At 41.9% G+C, this 16,414-nt stretch overlaps 1 protein-coding gene across 1 annotated transcript in view; it reads right to left on the bottom strand.

Moving 5' to 3' along the window:
• Positions 1-439: 439 nt before the first annotated feature.
• The window catches only part of LOC132875792 (guanine nucleotide-binding protein subunit alpha-14-like), a 28,356-nt gene continuing 12,381 nt past the window's right edge, over positions 440-16,414 (bottom strand). The window contains exons 2-7 of the mRNA XM_060912857.1: positions 16,199-16,383; positions 14,242-14,396; positions 13,984-14,112; positions 13,768-13,897; positions 13,522-13,675; positions 440-2,195 (exon numbers count right to left, since the gene is read on the bottom strand). Coding sequence (XP_060768840.1) covers positions 2,005-2,195; positions 13,522-13,675; positions 13,768-13,897; positions 13,984-14,112; positions 14,242-14,396; positions 16,199-16,383 — 944 coding nt within the window. The 3' untranslated portion in view covers positions 440-2,004. The remainder of the gene's footprint in view (positions 2,196-13,521; positions 13,676-13,767; positions 13,898-13,983; positions 14,113-14,241; positions 14,397-16,198; positions 16,384-16,414) is intronic.

Below are 16,414 nucleotides of genomic sequence, written 5' to 3'. Positions count from 1 at the left end.
AAAAAGACCCTAAAGAAGAACAAAATGGTGGAACGCGTTACTGAACCACCTGAGGATGCAATGAAAACTCTACTTGAAAACAAAACCCAAAAAAATACAAAAAAATCAACAAAATATGGAATAAAAGTATTTGATGATAAGAACGTATCTCTTTTTAATTTTTCAAGAATCTCATCTCATCTCATTATCTCTAGCCGCTTTATCCTGTTCTACAGGGTCGCAGGCAAGCTGGAGCCTATCCCAGCTGACTACGGGCGAAAGGCGGGGTACACCCTGGACAAGTCGCCAGGTCATCACAGGGCTGACACATAGACACAGACAACCATTCACACTCACATTCACACCTACGCTCAATTTAGAGTCACCAGTTAACCTAACCTGCATGTCTTTGGACTGTGGGGGAAACCGGAGCACCCGGAGGAAACCCACGCGGACACGGGGAGAACATGCAAACTCCGCACAGAAAGGCCCTCGCCGGCCACGGGGCTCGAACCCGGACCTTCTTGCTGTGAGGCGACAGCGCTAACCACTACACCACCGTGACGCCCTTTTTCAAGAATTATTAGAGCGTTTTTCACAAATTGTTCCTGCCATTTCGCCGGTTTGTTTACATTCTAAGCAGAAATTTTGTCGGATGTTTTGTATAAAGTTATTATTTATCAAATTTGCGAAAAATAAAAATACTCTGTTTCTCAAAATCCAGTGAATGTGGAGAGAATAAAACAGTTATTCCACTCAACCTCGTAGTACAGGGCTTTTTGCTGCTATCAGCTCATGTACAACTCGATTTTGTGGAATAATTGTTAATTATATTGTTAAAAAAAACCACAAACAAACAAACAAAAAAAACTGAGTCGTTTGGCAAAATAGTCAAGTCTTACTGCTGAGTCGAGTCAAATGATCTGACTCACTGAATCGAGTCAGGGTGACCGGATCACTCGTAGACCGACCCAAATACAGTGCTTCCACCTAGTGGACATACTCTGAACTACAACATGGAACATGTTTATGGTATTTGTTAAATTACAAAATGTTAATATGCCATTTCATTGCATTATTGGATTTAATTATTGGGTTTTTTAAAATGTCTGAATTTAAATATCCCTCATTTGGATCAACATCAAATAGAGATATCCTGTCAAGGGTAGGTTATTGGGGCGAGCTCCACACCTGGACTCTGAGAGAAAATAAAAGAAAGAAAGCACAACTTTATTCATCACACACTTGTGAAATTTCCTCTCTGCCTTTAACCCATCTGAAGCAGTGAACACACACATGAGCAATGAGCACACACACATACCCAGAGCAGTGGACAGCCATGCTAACAGTGCCCGGGGAGCAGTTGGGAGTTCAGTGCCTCGCTCAACGGCACCTCAGCCCAAGGCCGTCCCATATTAACCTAACCTGCATGTCTTTGGACTGTGGGGGAAACCGGAGCACCCGGAGGAAACCCATGCAGACACAGGGAGAACATGCAAACTCCACACAGAAAGGCCCTCGCCGGCCACTGGGTTCGAACCCAGAACCTTCTTGCTATGATGCGACAGCGCTAACCACTACACCACACCACCGTGCCACCCAAAACAGGTCCTTAAGGGTTTGAATGGTGAAAAGTTCCAGCTTCTTGGTGTTGAATGTGGTTTTTGTACAAAACTGAAGCAAGCTTTAAAATGCAGTATTGGCAGTATTATACTGTAGGCTTACAGAAACACTTTTAACACACAAATCATATCTGTCCTAAAAATATAATAAAATAAAATAAAAAAAAAGTCACAACCCTGACAAGAAATCCCCATCCATTTCATGTGAGATGTTATGTTGATGTGAAAATGTTACCACCATGCTGTGCCTTGAAACTGCTACCGTGAACGCAAGAAAGCATACGTGATATCATGGAAAATGGAAAATTCACATGTGACTCTTCTGTAAGGGAACGTCAGATCTAAATAACAGTAGTAAATAAATAATTGCAATATTAAAATAAAAGCCATAGCCTCAGATGTTCTAAGTCAGGCCGAATTCCTTGATGTAGATCCTCATGATAGTGTCTTTCACAGCTGAGAAGATTAAACGGATATTTTCTGTGTCTGTAGCACAAGTGAAATGTGAGTACAGGCGCTTGCGTGACTCGGAGTTCAGAGCTTCATACATTTTGAGGATGAACTTCATCGCTGCATTTGCATCATTTTTGGGACCTGGGAGAAAGAAGAAAAAGAGAGAGATTACACTGTTGCTTTTTTTTTTATTACTGAAGATCTTGTATTGTTTGGGTTGTTTATTTGAGGTCTGAATCAGTATTGAAGATAATACAACAATAAAATGGTCAGTTATTAAAATGCACAGGCTTTACAAAGGCTTGGTGACTTATTTGGGACACACTTTGCCTTAAAGCAGCCATATGTAAACTTTATAAACTTACTCAAGACACATTTGCAACTAAATGATGTATTAAAGGTCATCTCATCTCATTATCTCTAGCCGCTTTATCCTTCTACAGGGTCGCAGGCAAGCTGGAGCCTATCCCAGCTGACTACGGGTGAAAGGCGGGGTACACCCTGGACAAGTCGCCAGGTCATCACAGGGCTGACACATAGACACAGACAACCATTCACACTCACATTCACACCTACGGTCAATTTAGAGTCACCAGTTAACCTAACCTGCATGTCTTTGGACTGTGGGGGAAACCGGAGCACCCGGAGGAAACCCACGCGGACACGGGGAGAACATGCGAACTCCGCACAGAAAGGCCCTCGCCGGCCACGGGGCTCGAATCCAGGACCTTCTTGCTGTGAGGCGACAGCGCTAACCACTACACCACCGTGCCGCCCGTATTAAAGGTCATTTCTGGAAAAAAAAAAACAGTAATTTTTTTTTTTTTTAAGATGAAACTAATGGCGCTTTTCCACTACCAACGCGGCTGAGTTGGGCTGAGTCGTGTCGGGCTGAGTCGAGCTGAGTGGGGCTGTTGGAGTTGCATTTCGACTACAACCGCGCTGAACCGTGCTGGCTGGAAGTGGGTGGACACATTGGGTGGAGTTAGCGAAAGTGGGTGGACGTCACGTGATGTCGTTAGGCGGCGCAAACAGTGACATCAGTGATCTTTTAAGCGGTAGTCTCACGACCCGGATAGTAAACAATAAACATGGAGTCGTTAGTGTTGCTGGTCTTGGTGCTGTGGCTTGTCGTCACCGACAACGCCAACAGATACTGGCAAGAGCGTATAGATGAGGCGAGGCACATAAGGCTTCAGAAATTCTCGTAATTCGTAATTATTATTCTTCCGGGTTTACGGTGTTTACAGATCCCAGCGTGCTCGCGGGGCGTGTGTGGGCATGTGAGGACACTCCTCCTCACCAATCAGTGCACAGGGGAGTGTCTCCTCACGCCCCTAGCCCCACTCGGTTTGGTTTGGCTCACTTCAGCCCCACTCCAAAACCGTGCGAGTTTTGGGTGCTAAGCAGGGCTGAAGCGAGCTGAGTCGTGCTGCTCTAAGGTAGTCGAAACGCGAGCCGTGTCGGGCTGAAATGGGCTGAAGCGAGCTGAAAAAGGGTAGTGGAAAAGGGCCATAACTACACTCACTGGCCACTTTATAAGGAACACCCATCCACCTGCTGTTTTATGCCGTTCTCTAATCAGCCAATCACTTGACAGCAGCACGATGCAGAAAATCATGCAGATACAAATCAAGAGTTCAGTTAATTAATTAATGTTCACTTCAAACATCCAAATGGGAAAAGTTGTGATCTCAAAGTGTGACTTTTTTCCACTGTGGCATGGGTGCTGGTTTGAGACAGATGGACTGGTTTGAGTATTTCAGAAACTGACTTTTATATCCGCTGTAGCTTTTTCTGACTACACGCTTTAATAAAGGCATCACAAGACCCACCCACTCCTGCAGTCATAACCTAGATTTGGTTGTTGTTTGTTTTTTTATTAAAATGCCTGCAGTATTTTCTGTATTTCAGATCACTCCATGTCATATGACCAGCCTTTAGCCACTGATATGTTTCATACCTCATTACAAGGGTAGCACTAATCCCTACCAGTAATGAAAGCTTAGCTAACAACTTTCCTGGCCTATTATTATTACTGCTATTGAATACCATGATTGAGCACGATGCAACTTTCTCAGCTGTACTAAATATCATTAAACCCATCAGGAAGAAAAATAATTCGAGGAATAAAGCTTATATCATGGCCACAGTAACCACAGCCACACCCTCAAGCCGGAAAATGGAGCGTAGATGGATGAAATAAAATCTAATTTTCATGGAAAGTTAAACGATATGATAAATTATAAATGGGTCATTAGCTTGAAATTGCAACTTATTAAAAAAACAACAACACTACAATCATAGCTATATGTTTAACACCATACACTCTCAGAAAATAAAGTACATTATTGTACCTTTAGGAGTACAGTGGCTTGTCACTGGGGCAAGACCCTCTTAGGCCAAGTTTACATTAGACCGTATCTGTCTCGTTTTCTTCGCGGATGCACTGTCCGTTTACATTAAAACGCCAGGAAACGCCAGGAAACGGGAATCCGCCAGGGTCCACGTATTCAATCCAGATCGTGTCAGGTCCGGTGCTGTGTAAACATTGAGAATACGCGGATACGCTGTGCTGAGCTCTAGCTGGCGTCTCATTGGACAACGTCACTGTGACATCCACCTTCCTGATTCGCTGGCGTTGGTCATGTGACGCGACTGCTGAAAAACGGCACAGACTTCCGCCTTGTGTCACCTTTCATTAAAGAGTATAAAAGTATGAAAATACTGCAAATACTGATGCAAATACTGCCCATTGTGTAGTTATGATTGTCTTTAGGCTTGCCATCCTTCCACTTGCAAGTGGTAAGTGATATGCGCTGGGATCACACACACAGCGGCTCAGTCCCGAATCACTGCTCGTGCGCTATACTCACGCGCTCTGTGAGCTGCGCAGGGCCGGAGTGCGCACCCTCCAGAGGGCACTCGCTGTTCAGGGCGGAGTGATTTGGAGCACAGGATGCCTGCAGAGCCGAGCATATCCGTGTATTGGTGTTGCTGTGTGCACGTGAATCGTGTATTGGTGTTGCTGTGTGCACGCTAACCGTTTTAAAAACGTTAATCTGATGATCCGCTGATACGGTCTAATGTAAACCCCACCTAAGGTACTGATTTGTACCCTTTATATACTGCTTGGGAACATATATGTACCTTTTTGACCCTACAAAGGTACACACAGTTACCTTGAGGTCCATTAATGAGCCATAGGAGGGACATTAGCGTAGATTGTACCTTGGGGGACAGACATGGACTCCTACTCACGGGCGATTGCTCTAAGACAACGAGGGAGGCTCAGCCTCCTCTAAAAATTCTGGATCTGAAATAGCAATGTTATAAGCTATATAACATTGCTATTTCAGATCCAGAATCATAGAAATATATGTGCTCAACCCAACTACAGTGCAAAATCATTCCGTTATAACTTTCCCTAGTTCGCCTAATGTGTGCATGAGTTTTTCCCCCTCGTGACAGCGCGATGCAGCCCAGCCTCAGTAGACTTCAATGGCATTTGGGAGCTATGCACTTTTCAATCTCAAAATGCAAGACGATTATTGGACAAATACTGCAAAAACACCCGCCCACGGACTCCCAGCCTCAGTGGACTTCAATGGCATTTGGGAGCGATGCGCTTTTCAATATCAAAATGCAAGACGATTATTGGACAAATATTGCGAAAATGCCCGCCTATGGACTCCGAGCCTCACAGTGGGAGGGACATGGCAGTTTCCGCGAGGAGACTGGTGATTGGTGAAAGCGGACGGATATTTTCTTTAATTGACAGCTCGTTTCAAATATAGACAGGCAGCGCTGAATTTCAGTTCAGTCCCATGCGGATTCGCAAGTGCTGTGGTGTATTGTAAGAGATCAGCTTACATTTCGATTTCATTCATTACATATGGTTTCTACCAGCTTTTTTAGTTTGTATATATTTTCATTGTAAATAAAGTGTAAATATAGTGTTGTCAAGTTTGCTATCTTAGTTCCAGAAATGTCGTTTATTTGAGTGACTGAACTTGAACTTGAGGGGGCTAGTCAGCTAGCAAGAAAGCTGCGCACGGAGGCCAAGCATTGCTGATTTAATTTTGGTGAAGCCATTTGCCAGTCTTCCTTTCGAGGAAAAAATTAAAATTAAAGAGCAGGGTAGACCAACGCCTCAAATTGACTTGGTGAAAAAGGTAGGGAATAATACTTATTCCTTTCAGCTCTCCTGGTATGAGAAAGTGAATTGGCTAACAGCAAGTGACCCACATCAACAACAGTAAATAGGCTACTTTAGTAATACGTCATGGATGGACCAAAAATATAGAATCTATTTAAAATGTTTATGCTGAGTATATTATATTGGAATATATATTTTTCTGGATATGAATTAAACACAGCTACAATTTGGAAAACATTTTTAAACAAAAACACAGCCGAGAACATTTCACACTACAGACCTGGATTAAAAGTGAAGGGTTATTAAAATTGTCAATAAAACATTTCTCAGTCAAAATAAGTAAAATATAGGGAAAGTGTCATTGAATGAAATGTGTGGCACCCAGCTCTATGTTTGGCTCCCCAAGGTCAGTGCTTGTGCCTATTCCAGAACACTCTGCTGTTACTGCTGAGGTTCCTGATAAAGAGCTGCTTTCAATAATGATCAATTTTTAAACAACATGCCACAATTTTAAAATATAAAATGTTAAAATATACCCCCCCCCCCAACACCACCATCATGTATATTGGACAGTAGGCTAATGGGCCAAAAGAACCTGTTATTTCACAGTTTGTGACCCTGCCAACAATCAGCCAGATCAGAGGCAAGAGTATGGGCAAAATTGACGTGTTTTTTCTTTTTTCTTTTAAAATCTGGAAATATTGTAACCGACCAGCCTCCCCTGTTTGAAAGACTACCAGCCGCCACTGCTCCTACTGTACCTCTGTTTCTGACAGTGTACCTAAACTGATCCATTTCCCAACATAACGCAGTATTAAAGGAAGACCACCTTTCAGATTTTTCAAGTGTAGGTCATGAAAATAATTTTCCCCGACGCCCAATTATTTTTGTTTAGTGGACCGAAAGAGACTGAATTCGAATCACAGACCTCCAATTTTGTTCATTTTTTTAAAAATAGAACAATAAATCAATTTAGAGCCATGTGGCCCTAAATTCTCCGCTATTTTTTCCTGCTTCACCATGACGCAATACAAGATACTACGTCATGCATCACGTGGTGGGCTTTCCCCATTCATGCAAGGCATTGTGGGATCGAATAGAATAGAATATACTTTATTATTGTCCCCATGGGGAAATTTATCTTGGGCAAAGTACTACACAGTTGCAAGCAAAAAATATTTAAACAGCAAGGAAAAAACATTTAAACAACAAGCATGGACATTTAGACAACAAAATATGGACAGATACACTAACTCAAAAATAATCAACAGTACAAGAGGTAGAGAGTACAGTATCAGGTGTTAGTTGTAAAATGCAACATGTTTAAAGTGCTAATGTGTTGTGGAATGGACGCTGTAGCTGGAATTCAACAGTTTGATTGATGCTGGAACAAAGCACAGTTTATATCTGTTAGTTCTACACTGTGACACCCTCAGTCTCCTTCCTGATGGCAGAAATTCATATTCAGTAAACAGCGGGTGTCCATGGTCGCTGGATATAATTTTTGCTGCTCTTATCACTGCCTTTTCATATACAGTTGTGTTCACAATTATTCAACCCCCACTGAAATTAAGTGTTTTGGCCAGTTTGACATTGATTTTGATCATTTCAGTCATCTTATTTACAATTAAATCAAAGAGGCACTTGTAAATTAGACAAATATAACATTTATAATAAAATGACTACAAATGTATTTTCTGTGCTCACATCATTATCAGTTTTATTCAACCCCCAAGTGACATTCATTCTTAGTACTTAGTACAACATCCTTTTCCAGTTATAACATCTTTCAACCGTGAAGCATAGCTTGACACAAGTGTCTTGCAGTGACCAACGGGTATCTTAGCCCATTCTTCATGGGCAAAAGCCTCCAGTTCAGTCACATTCTTAGGCTTGCGCGCTGCAACAGCCTTCTTTAGGTCCCACCAGAGGTTCTCAATCAGATTTAAGTCTGTTGACTGCGATGGCTACTCCAGAATGTTCCAGCCCTTCATCTTCAACCATGCTCTAGTGGACTTGGATGTGTGCTTAGGATCATTGTCCTGTTGAAAGGTCCAACGTCTCCCAAGCCGCAGGTTTGTGACAGACTCCATCACATTTTCTTCCAAGATTTCCTGGTACTGAAGAGAATTCATGGTACCCTGCACACGATGAAGCTTCTCTGTACCATGAGAAGCAAAACAGCCCCAAAGCATAATTGACCCCCCGCCATGCTTCACAGTAGGCAAGGTGTTCTTTTCTTCATAGGCCTGGTTCTTCCTCCTCCAAACATAGTGCTGGTCCATGGGCCCAAACAGTTCTAATTTAGTTTCATCAGTCCACAGAACACTTTCCCAAAACTTTTCTGGCTTGTCCACATGACTTTTGGCATACTGCAGTCGACTTTTCTTATTCTTTGGAGTCAGCAAGGGGGTGCGCCTGGGAGTTCTGGCATAGAGGCCGTCATTACACAGTGTGCGCCTTATTGTCTGTGCTGAAACCTCAATGCCCACATCTGACAGATCTTTTTTCAGTTCCTCACCAGTCACACGGGGATTTTTATCCACCTGGCACTTCAGGTAGCGCACAGCAGTCGCCGTCAGGATCTTCTTTCTGCCACGACCAGGTAGCGTTTCCACTGTGCCCTTTGCCTTGAATTTACAGATGATGCTTCTGATAGTATCTCTTGGAATGTTTAACATTTTGGAAATCTTCTTATATCCATTGCCATTCTTGTGAAGAGAAATAACCTCTTCTCTTGTCTTCTGGGACCATTCTCTTGCCTTCACCATGTTTGTCAACACACCAGTAAATGTCTAGAAGGAGCCAAGTATCACAGTCCTTTTAAATCTGCCTAATTGGTGCTTATTATGCTTGATTGATGCTCGTTGACATCCACAGGTGTTTTCAATACCTGATTGAAAACACTTGAATGAACCTCTGTTCTTAAGAGTGGTAGTCTTAAAGGGGTTGAATAATTGTGTCAATGAAGAAATCACAAAAAGGCCATTTAATACTTTATTACAAAAGCAATTGATGTCATTTTAGTTGCATTTGGTTCTTTAACAAGTCCTTGTAAGATGTCATTATGAACACAATTACAAAAGTACACTGAATTCCCTAAAACCCTTTACAGCACTGGGGGCTGAATAATTTTGAACACAACTGTATGGTCTGTATGGATTCATAATCTTTCAGGCCAATTATTTTCATAGCTGTTTTATGAATATGGGCAAGCTTGTTCCTAAGTTGGACAGTTAAGTTACCAAACCAGGCCGTTATCCCATACCGCATCACACTTTCCAGCGTGGCTCGGTAGAAAACAAGCAGTATGTTAGTGTCCACCCCATACAGTCTCAGTCTTCTTATAAAGTACAGTCTCTGCTGCAGTCGTGAGCACAGAAAGTCAATGTGAGGTTTCCGACACAGAGCACCGTCCATCTGGATCCCTAGGTATTTGTAGGATGACACTTGTCGAATTGCAGTGTCTTTGATGGCAACAGGCTCACGGTCAGAAACATTCCTTGGGTCAAAAACCATTTCTTGTGTCTTTTTGACATTTAACAGGAGACAGTTGTTATCACACCACTTAATAAAGGAGACTATTTCACTGTAATATGATGAAAGGTCCATGTCTTTTTGTAGAAGGTTCAGAATGGCGGTATCATCTGCATATTTCACAATGGAGTTATTTGAATGTATGCTTCTACAATCACTAGTACACACTACCGTTCAAAAGTTTGGGGTCACTTTGAAATGTCCTTATTTTTGAAAGAAAAGCACTGTTCTTTTCAATGAAGATCACTTTAAACTAATCAGAAATGCACTCTATACATTGCTAATGTGGCAAACGACTATTCTAGCTGAAAACGTCAGGTGCAATATCTCCATAGGTGTATAGAGGCCCATTTCCAGCAACTCTCACTCCAGTGTTCTAATGGTATAATGTGTTTGCTCATTGCCTCAGAAGGCTAATGGATGATTAGAAAACTCTTGTACAATCATGTTAGCACAGCTGAAAACAGTTGAGCTCTTTAGAGAAGCTATAAAACTGACCTTCCTTTGAGCAGATTGAGTTTCTGGAGCATCACATTTGTGGGGTCGATTAAATGCTCAAAATGGCCAGAAAAATGTCTTGACGATATTTTCTATTCATTTTACAACTTATGGTGGTAAATAAAAGTGTGACTTTTCATGGAAAACACAAAATTGTCTGGGTGACCCCAAACTTTTGAACGGTAGTGTACAAGGCAGAGAGCACCGGAGATGACGCACTACCTTGTGGAACTCCAGTGTTTTTGTAACCTACCTCTGACAGAAACCCATTCACCTTAACACGTGTTCTGTTATATAAGAAAGAGTAAAACCATTTAATTAGGAAGACACTAACACCCATGTTACACAACTTCTTTAGGAGCAGATGTGTCTGCACAGTGTCAAAAGCTGAACTAAAGTCAACAAATAGAACACGAGCATAGGCCTTAGTGTTTTCAAGATGTTTAGACACTAAGTGAACAATACTAAGAATGGCATCTTCAGTGCTTCTGTTTTTCTTGTAAGAAAACTGGTAAGTGTCTAATAATGACTCAACTTCTTTCTCTAAAAGTGACACAACAAGTTTCTCAAAGCATTTCATGACGTTTGAGGTCAAAGCCACAGGACGCAGATTTTCATTTGTCATAGCACCATACAGGGTGGCACGGTGGTGTAGTGGTTAGTGCTGTCGCCTCACAGCAAGAAGGTCCGGGTTCGAGCCCCGTGGCCGGCGAGGGCCTTTCTGTGCGGAGTTTGCATGTTCTCCCCGTGTCCGCGTGGGTTTCCTCCGGGTGCTCCGGTTTCCCCCACAGTCCAAAGACATGCAGGTTAGGTTAACTGGTGACTCTAAATTGACCGTAGGTGTGAATGTGAGTGTGAATGGTTGTCTGTGTCTATGTGTCAGCCCTGTGATGACCTGGCGACTTGTCCAGGGTGTACCCCGCCTTTCGCCCGTAGTCAGCTGGGATAGGCTCCAGCTTGCCTGCGACCCTGTAGAAGGATAAAGCGGCTAGAGATAATGAGATGAGATGAGATAGCACCATACAAATTTGAAACAGGAGAGAAAAATGAAGGACGTGAGTGTGCAAATGAAACGTGAAAGACCGACTACAGTAACGGAAAGCGAGAAGAAAAGACGTCATGTTATATACGAAGGAAAGGAAACGCAGGACCAAACTAATAAATACCGGCGGTCAGCGAGCACCTCGGTGTGATCAGCTGTTCATTTAGCGACAGAATGATAGAACTGTCAGTGCACGGTCAAAGGGAAACCTGTAGATGTGACTGGCAACACTGTGGATGCCAGCTGCTGTAAAACCCAAAAGAAGAAGAAGGTAAACCTGCACACGCACACACACACGGACTTCCTCTGTCTGCTTGACTGCACGAAGCAAGCGATTTCATGCACACTATTTGCTTTAATCCCCTCAAATTAAATAACTTCCCAGCCACAGAATGGCCTGATATCTTGTCAGATATTACAGAAATAAACATATATAACAATGACAGAGAATTAAATTTCACCCGATTTTATGAAATCGAAAGGCCGTCTAGCTTTAAAGGTCCCATGGCATGGTGGTTTGTTGATGCTGTAAACGGGCTTGTGGAGGTTTCCGGATGTTATATCCGCAGCCTTTCTCGAAATGAACCCTCGGCACGTAAATATAGCCTCCTGGGAGAAAGCCCCATTTCAGCGCTTTTCCCAGTGCGTCGTTTTGCTAATGAGAAGCATGGAGGCGGGGAAGGGTAGAGGGTGGGGGCGGGCCATGGAGGGAGGGGCTTGACCAAGCTGCACACACACATACTCGCTGCTATCAGCGCCTGTAGCCACGCTGCTAAGACAAAACCCCGTTCTCCCTCGGACTCCTTTCGTAAACTCAACGTGACACAGAGAACAGAGAGTGAGAGTGTTCGGAGTGGTAGTTTACGAACATATAATACCCTAGGCTTGAACACGCACTCCATAACCAAAGAGGATAGAAGCAGCAACTACAGCAACATATGGCTTATCCAACAGAAGACATGCATTGTGGAGCAATAGTCAAACATAAGCTCATAAGTTACAGTCAATTTCCAGACTAAACTCAGTTTAACAGAGCATGCTGCATGCTCTTTAGTTTTGTAGCGCAGATTACCTGGCTAACTGCAGGAAGCGGTTAGCTGCACAGCTAACGTAGCCATTGCTAGGCTAACGCACCGATTTTAAAACACGGCAAAACGACCAGTTATACACTTACTTGTTCGGTGTTTGTGGCTGATGCGGCAGGGATGCTTGATACGGACCCAGGCTTCAGTGACAGTTGATGTGCAAAACCTGCCCTGTACTGTCCCAAGTTGTGGAAACATTCATCAGGAAAATGCTTCCGACAAACATACACCATCTTAGGTAGACTCGACGGCGTATTATTGAAGTAAATAAAATTAAGCCACTGCGTCTTCAGGGGCTCTCCCATCGGCAGTAAAAACAGACTCTTTTCTGTGTTGTCACATCCATGTACAGCGCAATTTCCATGTTTCGCTCGCTTAGGTGATGCCATGTTGTTGTGTCCTCTATGGTCTCCTCACTACAACTGGGCGGGCAATCCATACAGTGGGTGGGAATCCAGAGGGGGGGCGTGGGGATCATCTCCCTTGCTGACGTAGTAAAGGGAAGAGTTTATCAACGCGCCATTTTGACGCGCCATTCTCAAATGTTGGGCATAGTTTGGTTTACACATTATGAAATTTCTAGCCACTGGGGTGACTTAAGAAGGTCAGAGGAACTCATTTTAAAGTTAAGAAACCTCAGAAAGTGAAAATTTCATGCCATGGGACCTTTAAGGTTTCTGCTACCATTGTGAATTATTTAGCCAACTTTTTTTTTCAATACTGCTAATCTCTCATAGCTGCCAATAGAGTTAAGCTATTAGCTTGATCATAAAAATGATCCAAAACTAACTAACTAACGAGCTGGTTAGGTAGTTTTAGCGCTAGATATATTCTTATTTTTGTTTTACTTGGATTGTGATCCATCCTTTTAACTAACTGCTTATTCTTAATTGACTAGTAAGAGATCCACTGCCTCTTTTAATGAAAACAAGTCATTTATTGTCATCTTCTCTGTTAATAAATGAGAAATATTAGTCTTTGGTCCCATACGAGCTAATAAAGGGTAAAATTAAAGCACACATATGTACGTTTTAACAGCCGTCTGTATCGCTTACTGTATTTGTTTCTCATAATAATAAAATAATAATAAATCACTAACAGCTTCACTAATCTTGGGACACAATGTAGAATCTGTAAGCCTCTCACCTCTGTATTCAGGATAGTAGTCTGCGAGGTGGGACTTGTGGATTTTCTCTTGAAGGAGATCTGTTTTGTTGAAAAAGATAATGATGGAGGTGCTTTGGAAAAATTGGTAGCTGATGATGGTCTTAAAGAGTGCTTTACTCTCTTCCATACGATTCTATGAATAGACAAAGTGCATGGCTTCTTACTTTTCGCTCAGTGTCGTTGTAAAAGTGAGTAATCATGAGTCAGCCTGGAAGAGCATCCCACCTCATTCTCGTTCTCAAACAGGACCTGGTCATACTCGTTCAGTGCCACCAGAAAAATGATAGAAGTCACATTTTCAAAACAGTGGATCCATTTCCTCCTCTCTGAACGCTGACCCCCTACATCAACCATCCTGGTAACACAATACAGGTGTTTAGATACATCTAATACACCTCGACATATCAAACAAGTCCTTTATAGTGTTCTTCACCATCTCACCTGAATATAACGGAGTTAAGTTTAAAGTGGTACTCGATGACTCCAGTGGTGCGAACTCGGACTCGGAGAATATCCTTCTCGGAGGGTACGTACAGGGGAGCTGATATTCGCTCGATATCATCCAGGTAACTAAAAATTAAAATCACATTTGCAAATATTTACAATGATAGATCCACACGTACAACATACACACTATCTATTTGAAAAATGATTGGATTAAAGTAAGGTATACAAACAGCCTCGATGAGCGCAACTCACTATTTGGCCGAATCAGAAAGCTGGTACTCTCTCCTGCGCTCGTAGCACTGTTGCATGCTGGGATCTTGCCACATGCTGCGTATAGCCTCGACATAATGCTGATCCATAGTGCTCATATTATCTGGAGTCACACTAAGCAGCATCACGGCGTAACTCTGAAATGCATAAACAACCTCAAAATCGATCCCTTGTTTACTCTTTAGGTATCGTCAAGTTCAAAATGATTGGTTTGCTAATTTCTATCACTATATTTAAAAAAAACACAATACAATAGGCCTTATGTATCAAGCTGGACACAAACTAATTTATTCGAGGCGTCTCCCTTGTGAGATCTTCTATGGAAAAGCTTCAAATTGTATAAATCGCAAATTAATGCAGTTATATCCATTTTTCAATTGCACATGTGACGTTTCATTTTTTTTTAACAAACACTTCATATCAATGACTTAAATTAAAGCAATTCAAAACAAATGCATAAATTATGACAAATAAGACCAGACGAAGAGTTAGTGTGTCTCTAGTAGCTGATGCACTGCAGTGGCTGAGCTGCGTTATTGGAACATTTTTCGCACACCATTTTTTAGTCGTCATTTTCAGCTCTCTGTGAGCACTAAATATAAATCAAATATGCCATGTACTGTACATCTTTGCTAATTTACATCTGATTAGCATTTATTAACATGCACACATCAGGATAAAAACATTGAAATGTTTGTCACTCTGACAGGAATTCTAGTTCAGTTTGGCTGATGGAAATATTTACACACAATTATACTAAAAGACTGATAAATAACCACAATTATTCAGACATCATCTACCTAAGTTGAGAAAACCCTTGAAGAAATAATGTTTCCAGGGTTTTCCATGGAGGGTTCAAGAGTACAAGTGTGTCCAATGTTGTTTAGGCATCACAGCAGGTAATTTTACTAAAAATTAGCACAACTCCACACATCTTGTTTTCTCTTATTGCTTTTTCATTAAAGGTACCAATAAATGTGAGGTTGATTGTATTTTGTAATAATATTGTTTCTGCTTCCTCCGGGTGCTCCGGTTTCCCCCACAGTCCAAAGACATGCAGGTTAGGTTAACTGGTGACTCTAAATTGACCGTAGGTGTGAATGTGAGTGTGAATGGTTGTCTGTGTCTATGTGTCAGCCCTGTGATGACCTGGCGACTTGTCCAGGGTGTACCCCGCCTTTCGCCCGTAGTCAGCTGGGATAGGCTCCAGCTTGCTTGCGACCCTGTAGAACAGGATAAAGCGGCTACAGATAATGAGATGAGAGATGAGATTGTTTCTGCAGAGCCCTTTGTGATGCATTTTCAATTAACTAAATGTGATATATGAATATTTAACAGTTATTCCATGAAATCGAGTCGTACACGAGCTGATAGCCAACGAGAAACGTAGCACTGAGTCGGCTATAATCCATGTACGACGAGATTGAGTGGAATAACTGTTTTATTCTATCCACATTCACTGGATTTTAAGAAACAGCATTTTTATTTTTTGCAAATTCAATAAATAAAAACTTTATACAAAACGTCTGACAAAATAATTTCCGCTTAGAATGTAAACAAACTGGAGAAATGACAGGAGCAATTTGTGAAAAATGCTATAATAATAATAATAATAATACCTGAAAAAAAAAAAAAAGATACGTTCTTACCATCAAATACTTTCATTCCATATTTGTTGCCTTTTTTTGGGGGGGGGGGTTTGTTTTCAAGTAGAGTTTTTATTTCATCCCCGGTTGGTTCAGCAACACACTCCACCATTTTGTTTTTCTCTACTCACGCTATATGAGCTGATATCCTCGTAGTAGAGTAGCCAATCAGAGTGCACGATTGCTCCAGTGAATGTGGATAGAATAAATGAAGTTATTTTTATTCTTTATATTAATATATTAACTTTGCAATAGTCTGATAATTGTGCGTGTGTACAGCTATAAGTGCTCACTCTATTTCTGTCGTCTGTAAACTGGATCTGGAGATTTTTCATGGCTTTGATCATATCTTGCACTGCCACAAATATATTCTGGAAGATGAACTTGGTGAAGGCCCTCCTATCGTCCTCCGAGTAGCCTTTTCCATGGATGATCCTCATCTGCTTGATGAAGGTGCTTTTTCCACTCTCACCTGTACCTACAGACATTTCAGGTTATTTTTCATCAGT

Source organism: Neoarius graeffei, chromosome 28 (genome assembly GCF_027579695.1).
Source record: "Neoarius graeffei isolate fNeoGra1 chromosome 28, fNeoGra1.pri, whole genome shotgun sequence".
Lineage (NCBI taxonomy): Eukaryota > Metazoa > Chordata > Actinopteri > Siluriformes > Ariidae > Neoarius > Neoarius graeffei.
This window is presented reverse-complemented; position numbering and strand designations above follow the sequence as displayed.